General features: G+C 38.5%; 2 protein-coding genes across 7 annotated transcripts in view; both read right to left on the reverse strand.

The window, feature by feature from the left end:
• LOC139759058 (intraflagellar transport protein 27 homolog) overlaps positions 1 to 4,241 on the reverse strand; it is a 225,593-nt gene extending 221,352 nt beyond the window's left edge. The window contains exon 1 of one of the 2 annotated variants that reach the window (XM_071680977.1): positions 3,990 to 4,241. The gene's annotated coding sequence lies outside the window, so the exon portion shown is untranslated. Of the gene's footprint in view, positions 1 to 305; positions 525 to 3,989 lie in introns of those variants that run through there. The other variant, XM_071680976.1, reaches the window with a different exon arrangement.
• Positions 4,242 to 6,321: 2,080 nt separating this feature from the next.
• Positions 6,322 to 16,106, reverse strand: part of LOC139759059 (TWiK family of potassium channels protein 18-like) — a 209,150-nt gene continuing 199,365 nt past the window's right edge. For 4 of the 5 annotated variants that reach the window (XM_071680979.1, XM_071680980.1, XM_071680981.1 and 1 more), the window contains one exon: positions 6,322 to 13,665. In XM_071680979.1, coding sequence (XP_071537080.1) covers positions 13,468 to 13,665 — 198 coding nt within the window. In that variant the 3' untranslated portion in view covers positions 6,322 to 13,467. The remainder of the gene's footprint in view (positions 13,666 to 16,106) is intronic. The other variant, XR_011714990.1, reaches the window with a different exon arrangement.

The following is a 16,106-nucleotide window of genomic DNA, read 5'->3' on the forward strand; positions in this document are numbered from 1 at the left end:
AAATGATTTTCCAACAAAAGTATCGTAATTTCCTAAGGAAAGTAATCATTTGCAGGAGAAATAGTATAGAAAATTATGGTTTTAAAATGGCCTAAACTTCTGAATCCCGAGACAAAACCAAATTTCGCTTGGGTGTCCGAAATGATTATTAATACATACAAACATGCATATGTAAACAAACGTTCTATACTGATTATATAAAACATAACTACTAAGTCATATTTGACGTCAATTTCAATAACATCAAAACATAAAGGTATGAATGAGGATGTGGTACAGAGAGAACGCCACCAACTTGCTACTACCTGGGTTTCGATGCTTCGTTCAGTGATTCACCGGGAGATTCAAACATGACGAACGCTTTGTGATCTTCAAAACATGTTCACACTTTTGGTATGTCCATACAGCGGATGTAGATGCTGTAGGATTATCAGCCCTCGTCCTCGTATTCACTGGTATGTAAACAGTTTTCACACAGTAGCACTACAGTAACAAGTATCTAAAGACGCGGCGAAATCACTTGTATAAACACAGACCCACTGGCTACATCCATAACGCTTCAGTGTTCTGGGTTCACTGAATTAAACCGGACGGGTGGTGAGCGGTCGAGACACCGGCAACGCGAATGACACGTATGAAACCAACTGTTCGACCTCTTATTGGGAGTCTCGAGAATCATTTGATCGAGGATGACCTGAACCAATTACCAGTTCTCTTGACTACTGTCAGTAAGCAAGACCTGGTGTGGAAGCCTCTCCTCGCTGAACTATTTGGTCTTCTTCACCCACCCATAATAACATCCCTCCTGAAAATCCTAAGCGTGTGGACGTTGGAGTTATGTGGATCAACAAAATTCCCGGGTTGGTTCATCACTAGATGGTCGCCTCCGTGGTTCTTCCTCAGGCTGTTGTGGGCTGCGCTGCTCACCTGTCACTCACAACAGTTGTCCCGAGCCGTACCTATTGTTTGTTTAGAGGAATTAGCGTAGGAGGTTACGAGTAATGGCCTTCTCAGTGCCGCCAAATACCCGTATGTCACTCACAACACGGCATTTCCACTACTTCCCTTTTCCCCAGATTGCGACTGGTCGATTTCCACAACAATACCTGGGTAATCCTACCGGCTGGTGATGGTCAAACTAGTATTACGTCACTTCCGAATTGAAACTGCGCGAGCTAACACTCGTACTGGCAGACAGGTTCAGACACTTGAAGACGGTGTGATGATGCCAGACTTAATGGCGCCAATGATTAGGAAATTAGATACGTTTCCACAGCTCCCGACGCACGCTATCACAACAATTGCACCTTTAAAATGCGACACTTGATGATTACACTTCTTACACGTAGAAAGAACTTTTCAACCACATAATTAAATATGTCAAGCTCGTTAACTGTAGGGCTGGTTACATTTCACATAATTCACATCATTAGAGATAACACCATGTTCTTCGCAAAAAAAAAAAAAAAAAAAAAAAAAAAAAAATATATATATATATATATATATATATATATATATATATATATATATATATATATATATATTTCCACGCTACGCCATCTTTACGATAATATCTAACACGAAAACTTGGGATAGTCTCGAATTAGGCAAGATCATAGACACTGCACATGGAAATGACTTCAATTTCAAGCGCGGAGCAGCGGAGGCCTACACCGAGCTGTGATTGGTTGATACAAATTCACACCGGCCAATTGGTATAGAGAACAAGTGCGCCTGCGTCACATTCTTGATCATGCGCACTGCAGCCTAGCCACCACTGTACGAATACACACGGGCTCTGTCGGACGCTCGTCACGTAAATAATGATTTTTTTTTTAGCAAAGAATAAAATGATTTTCCAACAAAAGTATCGTAATTTCCTAAGGAAAGTAATCATTTGAAGGAGAAATAGTATAGAAAATTATGGTTTTAAAATGGCCTAAACTTCTGAATTCCGAGACAAAACCAAATTTCGCTTGGGTGTCCGAAATGATTATTAATACATACAAACATGCATATGTAAACAAACGTTCTATACTGATTATATAAAACATAACTACTAAGTCATATTTGACGTCAATTTCAATAACATCAAAACATAAAGGTATGAATGAGGATGTGGTACAGAGAGAACGCCACCAACTTGCTACTACCTGGGTTTCGATGCTTCGTTCAGTGATTCACCGGGAGATTCAAACATGACGAACGCTTTGTGATCTTCAAAACATGTTCACACTTTTGGTATGTCCATACAGCCGATGTAGATGCTGTAGGATTATCAGTCCTCGTCCTTGTATTCACTGGTATATAACAAGTTTTCACACAGTAGCACTACAGTAACAGTGCTTAAAGACGCGGCGAAATCACTTGTATAAACACAGACCCACTGGCTACATCCATAACGCTTCAGTGTTCTGGGTTCACTGAAATGAACCGGACGGGTGGTGAGCGGTCCAGACACCGACAACGCGAATGACACATATGAAACCAACTGTTCGACCTCTTATTGGGAGTCTCGAGAATCATTTGATCGAGGATGACCTGAACCAATTACCAGTTCTCTTGACTACTGTCAGTAAGCAAGACCTGGTGTGTAAGCCTCTCCTCGCTGAACTGTTTGGTCTTCTTCACCCACCCTTAATAACATCCCTCCTCAAAATCCTAAGCGTGTGGACGTTGGAGTTATGTGGATCAACAAAATTCCCGGGTTGGTTCATCACTAGATGGTCGCCTCCGTGGTTCTTCCTCAGGCTGTTGTGGGCTGCGCTGCTCACCTGTCACTCCCAACAGTTGTCCCGAGCCGTACCTATTGTTTGTTTAGAGGAATTAGCGTAGGAGGTTACGAGTAATGGCCTTCTCAGTGCCGCCAAATACCCGTATGTCACTCACAACACGGCATTTCCAGTACTTCCCTTTTCTCCAGATTTCCACAACAATACCTGGGTAATCCTACCGGCTGGTGATGGTCAAACTAGTATTACGTCACTTCCGAATAGAAACTGCGCGAGTTAACACTCGTTCTGGCAGACAGGTTCAGACACTTGAAGACGGTGTGATGATGCCAGACTTAATGGCGCCAATGATTAGGAAAGTAGATACGTTTCCACAGCTCCCGATGCACGCGATCACAACAATTGCTCCTTTAAAATGCGACACTTGATGATTACACTTCTTACACGTAGAAAGAACTTTTCAACCACATAATTAAATATGTCAAGCTCGTTAACTGTAGGGCTGGTTACATTTCACATAATTCACATCATTAGAGATAACACCATGTTCTTGGCAACAAAAAAAAAAAAAAAAAAAAATATATATATATATATATATATATATATATATATATATATATATATATATATATATATATATATATATTTCCACGCTACGCCATCTTTACGATAATATCTAACACGAAAACTTGGGATAGTCTCGAATTAGGCAAGATCATAGACACTGCACATGGAAATGACTTCAATTTCAAGCGCGGAGCAGCGGAGGCCTACATCGAGCTGTGATTGGTTGATACAAATTCACACCGGCCAATTGGTATAGAGAACAAGTGCGCCTGCGTCACATTCTTGATCATGCGCACTGCAGCCTAGCCACCACTGTACGAATACACACGGGCTCTGTCGGACGCTCGTCACGTAAATAATGGTTTTTTTTAGCAAAGATTAAAATGATTTTCCAACAAAAGTATCGTAATTTCCTAAGGAAAGTAATCATTTGCAGGAGAAATAGTATAGAAAATTATGGTTTTAAAATGGCCTAAACTTCTGAATTCCGAGACAAAATACCAAATTTCGCTTGGGTGTCCGAAATGATTATTAATACATACAAACATGCATATGTAAACAAACGTTCTATACTGATTATATAAAACATAACTACTAAGTCATATTTGACGTCAATTTCAATAACATCAAAACATAAAGGTATGAATGAGGATAAGTGGTACAGAGAGAACGCCACCAACTTGCTACTACCTGGGTCTCGATGCTTCGTTCAGTGATTCACCGGGAGATTCAAACATGAACGCTTTGTGATCTTCAAAACATGTTCACACTTTTGGTATGTCCATACAGCCGATGTAGATGCTGTAGGATTATCAGTCCTCGTCCTTGTATTCACTGGTATATAACAAGTTTTCACACAGTAGCACTACAGTAACAGTGCTTAAAGACGCGGCGAAATCACTTGTATAAACACAGACCCACTGGCTACATCCATAACGCTTCAGTGTTCTGGGTTCACTGAAATGAACCGGACGGGTGGTGAGCGGTCGAGACACCGGCAACGCGAATGACACGTATGAAACCAACTGTTCGACCTCTTATTGGGAGTCTCGAGAATCATTTGATCGAGGATGACCTGAACCAATTACCAGTCCTCTTGACTACTGCCATCATATATATACCCATATATCCACCTGTTCAGAGATATAGAGGTTTATCTGACGTGTAGTTCGATGGCATTATGCACTTATACGAACTTATTTATATATATACAACACTTTTAAAACGAAACAGTGTTGTTTTACTGGGCGGTAAAGAATCGAATTGCCGTGTAAAGGAACCACATTTCAAACAGATTATGGCTCTATAGATTCGGTACAAATAGGTGTGTGTTGCTAGCTGTGTTTTAGAACGGTCATCAACGCGCTTGTGGCTAGCACAAATTACCGCGCGTACCGTTTTCTTCCACCTGGAAATCTATACACACACACACACACACACACACACACACACACATATATATATATATATATATATATATATATATATATATATATATATATATATATATATATATATATATATGGGCGCAAATTATCACGAACGAAAGGTGTCAAATTTATTTGAAAGGGCAGGTTAACTTTTTTTGTGTGTGTGTGTGGCTTGAGAGACTGACACCTTGACGTGTGTGTGGCTTGAGAGACTGACACCTTGACGTGTGTGTGGCTTGAGAGACTGACACCTTGACGTGTGTGTGGCTTGAGAGACTGACACCTTGACGTGTGTGTGGCTTGAGAGACTGACACCTTGACGTGTGTGTGGCTTGAGAGACTGACACCTTGACGTGTGTGTGGCTTGAGAGACTGACGCCTTGACGTGTGTGTGGCTTGAGAGACTGACGCCTTGACACAGGTTGTGGTAGGGCGTTGAAGAGGTAGCAAGTGTCGAGAGCATGAAGTGCTATCTGTAATTTGTTATGGGAAGTCAGCAAGCTTAGGGAGGTGAGTGAGCTTGGAGGAAACTATTACACCCGCTCTGTTTTGAAAGTCAGCAGGTCTGGTGATCAGCGAGGAATTGAATCTTCGTGAGGAGTGTATAATCTTCATGAAGAAGTGAGTCTCCACTGTTTGGCTTCGTCCTGCCTCAAGCGTAAACTTGAGTTTAGATTGCTGACTCACACAGTTCTCTTATCCATCGCTCATGGGCTGGGCTAAGGTGTATGTTTTACACACACACACACACACATACACACACACACACACACATATGCATATATATGGACAATCACATGTTTACCAAATGGCGTCCTAGCTTCGTCTCTTCGATGTATATCAACTGACTTATATTTCTCTCTTGTGTCTCCCCTAATGATGTGATTATTACACGAAAGTGCACTTGGGAACTTTTCGTGTTTCATTTTCCCCGTGGACTTATAGGAATATATATATATATATATATATATATATATATATATATATATATATATATATATACTAGCTACAGTTTTACCAACCAGCTAGGTAAATTTAGGACCGACTGCTAAGTCCAGGTTCGAAGCCCAGGCGAGTCTGTGTTTGAACCTCTACACTACGAAAGCGTCATACACTCGATACCCAAACGAAGGTTTGTCTCCACCGTAACGAAGCAAAGTAACGAATACTAAAACGGCACATGTCATGTTCAGCACTCCGAAATGGAGGTTAATATTCTATGTTTAATATCCCAAAATACTTTATATCATTTGATTATCATTTACCCACATTCTCTTTCATCATCCCCTTATCTTTTATCATGACTGAAATTTAAGAAACAATATTGCCAATAAACTTTTTCTTCACATATACCAAACAACGATTTCACAACAGAACCAAGATTCGAGAAGTGCAATATGTGTGTCCCTAAAATAATATCTAAAAGCCTTTTTCAGGTACCAGAGAGGAGGAAATACCTTTGAAAGTGACTGAATAGGAAATAGATGCACAAAGGAAAACAGCACCAGTTAATGCTCAAATCTACTGCTGCATTTTCTCTCGTCGGAATACGACGAGGCATTCAAAGGGAGACTACAATAAAAAAACACAAAGATGATAGGTCTTATTTTATTTGTGAATTTCCATACAGATTGTGAGAACATTTTACAGGCGCCGGAGTGGCTCGTGATAAAGAACAAGGTGAGTGTAACGATTAGAAAACGTGGCTTAGGTTAGTGGGGCGGTCTTGGGAGAGGGACGGAGCAAGGGGTTACTGGGTTGGTTGTGGGGTGAGGTTGACACGGTGGTGAGGTAAGGGCAGGTTAGGTGGCAGGGAGGCACAAGGCAGCAATCAGGGGAGGGGAGGGGTGAGGGATGGGGTTGCCGGATAGGTAAAAAAGTTCTGGTAATACTGGTTATCATTATTATCATTATCATCATTATCATAATGGCATTCTTGTCCTCTTAAGTGTCTCATCTTGTCGGCAGAGTAACTCCATATCGTGGTATCATCAGCGTCGAAACTCGAGTGTGAGGGACATGCATCCGATTCGATCACAGCAAAGGGATATGAACGACAGCGCCTTGTTCCCTGATGCGAAGTGCTGTGAAATCATCCACCAAAGAGACTCTCTACGCTAATGTATAATTTCGAATTATATATATATATATATATATATATATATATATATATATATATATATATATATATATATATATATACCTGTAGCGTATGCTGAAGGCTGTACTGAAATCGTCTCTCAAACGCCTTTTGAACTGAGCCGTTCAACCGTCGTGAAGTCTCTACGGGAGATTGTGCTTCGAATATTCCATTATATTTCCTATGAAATATATCCTCCATCCTAAGACTCTAGTAACAGCCAATTTACAGCAGTCTGAGGTCAACCTACGTCGACTCTGACAAGCTGCGCAACACATCTGCATTGATGTTCAAAACAATCATATACTGAACACCTCACGCTGAAATCCAGTATCACATTAGTTACATACTGATGCTCGTCTATAATTAAGTTTAAACTGTGAAAATAGATGGGACTTCCGACCCGCCAAATTTTAAAAGCTGAAAGAGTTCGATCTATGATTATAGCTGGTCTTCTCACATTTTGTCAACCCCAGCTGTTAATTCTAACATATACTAAAACATTTGGAAAAATAAATTCCAACTAATGTGTCAAGTATATCATATTTAATGACATACTATAAATTGTACTGATGCGAAATTTTGATCTTACTGTATTTTGAACTATACAAAATAACAAACCCTTCTCATCTGCTTCATCCCAAAGGGTCACATCATACCCAAATTTAAATAAAAACAAATACATTACACATTCTTTAAATCATAATCGTTATTCATTCTCAATATATAAGAAAGGTTGAGCATCGAGCTGGCTCGATTATTCCAATTTCTATAGCAAAGTTCGATCTTAATTTCTTCACTCATTTGCTGGCGCTTTAGACTAGGACAATTCCACATCACTGGGTCTAACATTCATCGACGTTGCAAAAGGAAAACGCGGTGAAACGTCAGTATTGTACACACAAACTACGTATGATGTCGCAACTATAAACAGCCAGCAAATTTATGACATAGCCAAGTGTGAATAAGCTTTGATGATGTAGATCTGGTTGTGACGTTATTACAACGGTAAATGAGCTTTGATGTGACAAAGGTTAACCCATTACGTCATCATCATGACGATGCTCTGTAACCATACAAATGGAAAAGGACTCTGGACCCATGAAAGCCTTGTGCAAGCCACAGCAGTACAGATTTTAATGCGCAATGATACCAATGTAAAAAGCGCCGACACACGGTGAAGCGAATAAGAAAAAGTTTAAAAAAATAATCAGATTCTGTGTATGCTAGTCTTAGCTGGCTTAGGGAATGATTATCCCTATGATGGAGCGAGTAACACACACACAGTGTTGGCTTGTTTTTACAGAATAGTTACCCCCCTTGACGACGTGATATGGTCAAAGTGTTAGCTTGCCATAGTTATCCCTGTGATGGCGTTGATACAGTCACAGTTTTCTTTCAACTGTGTAGTTCAACCCCACTTGGGTCCGGTGGAGTTAAGTGTTCGAAATCTTGTTTAAAAAAAAAAGAAGAAATCTGAGGTTGATATAGCGTAATATGCGACAACCCAAGCAACCTTAAACCTACTTCAAGAATAAGAACTAACATCTTTGATAATGCTTGAGCAGGCGTTTTAATATGCTTGCAAAATCCAACACATTTCTCTATATATAAAGCACCGAGTAAGGCAAAAAGGTTATATACCAAGGTATTGTATAATACTGAATGCTTAGATGAATATACACAACCATATAAAGAAAACGAGGGTCCATACGGATCAAAACCTACGCCCGCAGCATCCTTTATACACCAACATTCACACAATGTAAACTATTTTTTCCCTTAACAGTAAACCACAGTAGAGAAACAAGGGAGCAAACATGATAAACAATATTCAGATTCACATTATTGTGTGACAAAAATGTCACGCACCTTATTAAACATACTTAAGCACTATCTTAAATCTTAAGATTTAAAAATTTTTATGCATCTATAAACAGGATTTGTATTCAATATTCTTAAACTACTGTACAAAAAGTGCTAACTTTTGCGAACGTAACTGAGAAAATGGGTGTACAGTCTGGAGAAGATGAAATCATGTGCAGTTACACACACACACACACACACACACATAACAGGATGTGTACTTTTCACACATATGTACAGTAATAAAAATGCAATAACTAAGTACCTGGCAGAAGTGTTCGATTCTTAACAAATAATCAGAAACACCAAGTATTGGGCAATAACCAGCTCAAGTTCAAGTATTTTCCACACATCTTTTTTTTTTCCTCGAAAGAATTCACTTGACACTGAACATGTTCATGTAATTCATCCTATTTGTTAACAATTCCTTACAAAATGGAGTTCAATTTTATCAGTATGTCTCATCTGCACTTAAGTCATACCGTCTAACCCAAATGGGTTTTTAATATCTCTGCTCCATCGACGAGACATCTCACATAACCAAAGATGACTCGGCAAACGCCACAGTATACAAAGACCAATTTTAAATTTCCTTTTGTCTCGTATTATGGTTTATTTCGACGGTTCAAATCTTACTATCAGTACTGCCACACACGGCTTGATGTAGCTCAACAGTTTGAAAAACAGAATAAAGAATTGTCGTATCATAATTATTATAACCCATCGAATTATATCACTCAGAGGATAACGTAGGGATACATAATGAAATCCAACAATGAATACAATATGAATACAATGAAATTGTTGATATTTTAAATTCAATCTAAAGGACACAAATTTACTAAATAATCATATAATAAGAAAAACAAAATGCTGATGAATCAATGGCTAAAGATGGCTGTACTGGAATTAACATCAAATTCCTAAACATACACTCGTACTAGTGTTATAATAACACATAAAGTGAAAGTGATCAAGTTATTTGTTACTGCAGAAAAAAACGTCACATTCAAAATACTTTTTTCGACCAACAGATGACTTAACCATTTTGTCCTATACTTTTTCCCACCAACAGATGACTTAACCATTTTGTCCAATACTTTTTTGGACCAAGAGATGAATTAACCATTTTGTCCTATACTTTTTTCCACCAACAGATGACAACCATTTTGTCCAATACTTTTTTGGACCAACAGATGACTTAACCATTTTAACCTAGACTTCCACATCTGTGAAATAAATACAATGATGAATTCTTGCGAGAGACTGTGGGGAAGAGAACTCCTTAGAAGAATTAACGGGACAGAGAATTTTTCAGATATTTTAACACTAGACCAAGAAAGACTGTGAGAAACAGACTGTAAATACGAATGAATCACAGGACAAAAAAAAGTTTTTTTAGACGGATTATAGAACTTTTACTTTTGGACGAATTACGAGAGAACTAGAACTTTCAAATGACATGTATAATTTATCAAAGTTTTGCGGACTAATTATGAGAAAAGAAACTTTCAGACGAGTTGCTGAACTTAAACTTTCAGACGAGTTGCTGAACTTAAACTTTCAGACGAGTTGCTGAACTTAAAACTTTCAGACAAGTTGCTGAACTTAAACTTTCAGACGAGTTGCTGAACTTAAACTTTCAGTCGAGTTGCTGAACTTAAACTTTCAGTCGAGTTGCTGAACTTAAATTTTCAGGCGAGTTTCTGAACTTAAACTTTCAGATGAGTTGCTGAACTTAAACTTTCAGACGAGTTGCTGAACTTAAACCAACGTATGAATTACAGAACTTACACATTTTAGACGGATTGTGGGACGAATTGCACAACTACAACTTTCAGTCAGGTTGTAGACTTAGAACTTTAGACACATATGGTAGAATTCGAACTTTCCAATATATCACAGAGATAGAATTTGGAGACGGATCGTGGGTCAATTACATCTATTAAGTAGATGGAACTTTCAAAGGGACATGTATAGCTGAGACAGAACTTTCAGCCGAATAGTAGATTGAGAACTTATTTTTGGAAGATAGGAATATTAGGACTTTTATGATTTAACACAAATTGACCAAACGATTTACACGACTAAGACTAAATTCATGGGTCAAGCATTTCAATTTTAGAATTTTTAGATAATTCCAAAAATTGCAAGCCTTTGTAAAGGTAAATTGTTTTTCTTTTTAAAAATTAATGAGTTAAGTTTTACGTCTAACAGCAAAATATAATCAAGGATTGACACTTCAAAATCTGCTAAGTGGTCCTTTCATGTTATGAATTCAAAATATGACGAGAAGTTACGTTTTGAATCTATGGAAATGATCACAAAGTTATCCCTGGGGAGTTAAGTGAAGTTTTTCAGAAAGCGTTTGTATGAATGCTTAATCGTAACTCAAATCAAACTTACTTTATTATTAAATATGAGCTACACAAGCGTAGAAAAATAGAGGGAAGCAAAAGTTTCGTGGGATTTCAGCGAACAGTAGTAACCACTTAAGTCGTGTTTCATTATTACATTCTTTAGTTTCCCCCACAAAAAAAACCCCGCTAATCTCCCTTTGTGCTACATGGAGACAAGTGCGCTAACAACACTTATCATAACATTATAACAAGTTACTGCAAATCAACAACAATAGGTATCATAACTTAATGGTATTTGCTTAGAACTAATTTTGAGCATGAGAGTAAAGTTATTTTGATCTGTATTTACAAAGAAAAAAGGTAATAGCGAAGTGATCCATGCATGACGACATGATTATAATGATATGCTTGTGTATCAGAGCCGCCTTAGATAACAACATATATAGCGGGCATTGATTCCGCCTCTCCCAACTCCTCGAAATTCAAGGAGCCTAAGTTAATCAAACACTTGGTTACCCCTCACAAGTCTCCGACTTGGGCTGGAGAGAGTTTGTTGACAACGAAGTAATAATCTTTATCTTATCCTAGCTACGATACCTTCCTTCTAGCCTAGCTGGCTACAGTGTTTGAAATTATTGCAATCTTTACCTTACCCTAGGAGTACCTTCTTTCTATCCTAGCTGGCTACAGTGTTTGAAATCACAGCTAATCTTTACCTCACCCTAGGAGTTCCCTCCTTCTAGCCTAGCTGGCAACAGTGTTTGAAATCATAACAATCTTTACCTCACCCTAGGAGTACCTCTCTTCTATCCTAGCTGGCTACAGTGTATGAAATCATTGCAATCTTTATCTCACCCTAGGAGTACCTTCTTTCTATCCTAGCTGGCAACAGTTTTTGACATCATAGCAGTCTTTACCTCACCCTAGGAGTACTTTCCTTCTAGCCTAGCTAGCTACAGTTTTTGAAATCATAGTCTTTACCTCACCCTAGGAGTTCCCTCCTTGTAGCCTAGCTGCCTACAGTGTTTGAAATCATAGCAATCTTTACCTCACCCTAGGAGTACCTTCTATCCTAGCCGGCAACAACGTTTGACATCATAGCAGTCTTTATCTCATCCTAGGAGTACCTTCCTTCTATCCTAGCTGGCTACAGTGTTTGAAAATTATAGCAATCTTTACCTCACCCTACGAGTTCCCTCCTTCTATCCTAGCTGGCTACAGTGTTTGAAATCATAGCAATCTTTACCTCACCCTAGGAGTACTTTCCTTCTATAATTTGAAAATTAGAGCAGTCTGTACCTCACCCCGGTAGCCACTAACGTAGCCTGAAAATCCTTTCTGATATGGCAGTATCCCTGATCTTACTCCTGTGGCCTCAGACCCACCCCTGTCTCAGTGTCTGACAACATACCAGTCTTTCCCTGACCCCAGCAGTAGCTTCGTACACCTAGCAAGTCTGGGGATCCTAATAACCCAGCGATTCATACCTCATTCATTTTCGGTCCCTGGTGGACCCCCAGTGGATTCGAACCGGGATTGTGCTAGCTTTAAATATGCTAGCCAAGCTTTATTAATGTGTGTGGACGAATCAGAGAGTGGATTTTGAGATGGAGTGGGGTGGGTGGGAGAGGTGGAGGAAGATCTGCTGTAGGGTAGACTGATATATATATATATATATATATATATATATATATATATATATATATATATATATATATATATATACACGAGACAGGATTTGATGTCTCATATTCATGTATCACTTGATTACATACATTCACTGACAGAGAGGTTGCTGCAAGTATATACAAGACATAACAATGTCTCTAACCACATGAGTGGTTAGGTCAGTCTTGCTCGCTCTGTTTGTTCTAGGGTGGGAGAAAAAAAAAAGTGAGCGTTAACACGAAATACACAGGTCTACCACACCCTACCAAGCTGGCGACCAGACCTTGATCTAGAGAGCGGCTCCTTAATACGAATGATTTGTGCTAACCATTACGTCTGTAACAATGAACGTGTTAACACGGTGCTTATAATAACCAACCAATCTAAGACCTCTTCGTTTTCTTTGAGAATAACGTCATTTGCCAATACGGTAGTGTCTACTGAGTCTGTTTTAGAAATATATCAACAGGCCGTAACAACAGTGTTATATACGTCCCTCCACAACATTAACAAAAAGCGTCACTATTGTGTCCGTCAATATACATATGTATATTTTTTTCCTTATCGTTTCTAAAACCTTTAAGAATCACTACAAAATATCCATATTTTCGTTCAAAGGGAAGGTAAACTTCACCAAGCTAAGCTACTTAAAATATCGATCAAAAAAGATTTTTTTCCCCCCTCTCTCTCTCTCTGCTCGTCAACTATGTCTCCTTTTTGACCGTGACTGTGTCTGCGTTGGCGCCAGCTTTGGCCTTCTGGCTCCCGTGCACCTCCGCAATTTCCACTTCTTTCCCTTCGGGTAGGGCAGCCTCCTCTCCCTGAGACGCCGCTGCCATAATGTAGCCGAATGATTCCTTGAGCTTGACGCTTGCATGGCGGAAGGTGTCTGTCAGCTTCTCCTGTCATAGAAAACGAGCATTATCACAACAATATAGCCCCTACTAAAGTGGTTTGTCACATACTAGTGTCAAATGTTCCTTTGATGAGTATTATCAATGTTCCTTGTTGAGTACTATATCAAAATGGATACTTATGTGGATCCAGTTATGACAAAATGTTTTAAGTATGATTTCATTCAAATTATGTAAAGAATTTTGACATTTTATAGGATCTAGTCTAAAACTGTACGAATGTGTCTTTTATCTGATTTGATAATAATATAACAACGTTCTTATTTTAATCAAGATATGTACTAGGAAAGGAACATCCTGGGTCATGTATTATCTTTAACATCTGCAGAGAGGATGTGAAGGATTATTCGAAATGGTGGTTATAACTTAAAGATGACAGCCTTAAATGCCCCATGCAGATGACAGGTCCTGAACACTAAAACAACCAACCAGAAAAAAAAAAAAAAATAGATTAAAAAATAAAAAGGATAGGAGTCAACGATTTTGGAAAACGTAAGATTTTCTAGATTTCTTTCTCCAAATAGTAGATTGAATATATCACTAGCTAGATTCGTGGATAGACAAAAATGAAACAATCGAATATGCAAGTAGATAAGAGACTGGACAATGGTAAAAAAAAAAAAAGGTGGCTGAGAGACCAAATAACTAATTACAAACAAACATTAACGCACACATATGTTTACGTTCATAACAATCATTTAGTACAATAAAGGACATACAAAGATGGGTAGATGGGTCATAATGAAGTAAACTGCAGTCATGATGCACAGACGTACACACACATCATAAATATAGGGCTGTATAAACTCCAACAAGAGAGAGAGAGAGAGAGAGAGAGAGAATCACTGACTCTATGTATAGAAATATACGCTAAAATACTCCATTTTCTTCAAATAGTCTATACCAGGGGGAGCCAATATAATCAAACGCTATCAATATTCGTATTGCTTTCCTTAAAAATGAATCATTGGATGGATCCTTTACATAAATGAATCGAATCCTCTTGACAGAACTATTCGACTGCAAATCTAGTTGAGTGATTATTTGGACTTTTGGCCTAATAACTGCTAAGGTCATTAAGTCAGTCAACAACCACCTCTCACTTTAAATATGGCACCTTGGAATGTTGTGTCTATGTCAAGATTCACCTCAAGTTGTATCAAATGAATATCTGAAAACCTTTAATTTACTGGGACACCCATTACCTATGGTAGGGTGGTCCCAAATCCAAGTGAGGGTCACGATCCCAAGTGACAAACAGGTGATTACACAAACCTCGAGTCCCGGCTGAATGACAACACTGGCCCCGTGACGTCATGGGGAAAACACTCCATCCGCCATATTTAAATGGCTATTGCGTTTCAAAATTTCCTTTCTTGTATAATGATCTGTATATTATTTTCGACACCTAAAGGTGCCTAGGATCTTCCCGTTTCAGAGGAAATATATACAACATCAAGCATATATTGTACCAGTCTCGGAAATACGTTAATTTATGCCGAATTGAGAGCCATTGAATTTCGACGTTTCTGTAAACCATTCATTTTCATGTGACGAACCACATTTCAGTGACGATAAATACGACCTAATATGGCTGTGTCCAAGGATTTCCGCCATTTCCCCAACTTAGATAATACGAAATTCTAAACTCTCATAAAAAAAAACATGAACTTGTAAAATCAGTCACGGAAACGCGAACTTAAAATCCGTCCATGTAGCTCCGTCAATGAGAAATGACTAAAATCCATCAATCGAACGTAAGGTAATCGGGTAAATTCAATTCAATCTCTCATCTAAAACCAGATTTTGAAAGATTTCGTCAATTCAATGCTTAATCTAAGTCAGTCAAACAACTGCGAACTTTTAAACTCCGTCAACTTATAGTTACTATCTCAGCCACTTTATTTACATCGAAAAATTTCAAGGTCAGTTAATTTAACGGTATCTATTAGATTCCATCTTTTTAAACGTTACTCTTTAAACTCCGTCTCTGAAATTAGTTATTAGTTTCAGTGTCCATTATTTAAACACATGACTTTAATTCCATTAAACATCATCCACTAACGGGAACTTTTAAACTGTCAAATACGACTATCCATCCATTCAGCAGCGCCACTCTCTCAGTGGCTGCCATTTAAATCCATTCAGTCTATCTCCATTTAAACTCCGTCTATTCTACGCTCTCATTTATACAGTCACTTGGGCCCGTTTCAGTGGAACTCTATTCATAAAATGCATCCTCGCGGCTTCTCACTTAAAAGCCATGATAATCACCCCTAAATATTCATCGCATGTTGTCATCTACTGTTACTGGTCTGTTAGGACGAAGTTCTGTTGACTGTTACGAATACTATAGTCACCCCTTTTATTTTTTTCTTTGAAAGAACGGATTTGAGAGCGAGGGTTTTGACTGAAATAATCTGAAGAGA

The sequence above is a fragment of the Panulirus ornatus genome, chromosome 32 (assembly GCF_036320965.1).
Source record: "Panulirus ornatus isolate Po-2019 chromosome 32, ASM3632096v1, whole genome shotgun sequence".
NCBI lineage: Eukaryota > Metazoa > Arthropoda > Malacostraca > Decapoda > Palinuridae > Panulirus > Panulirus ornatus.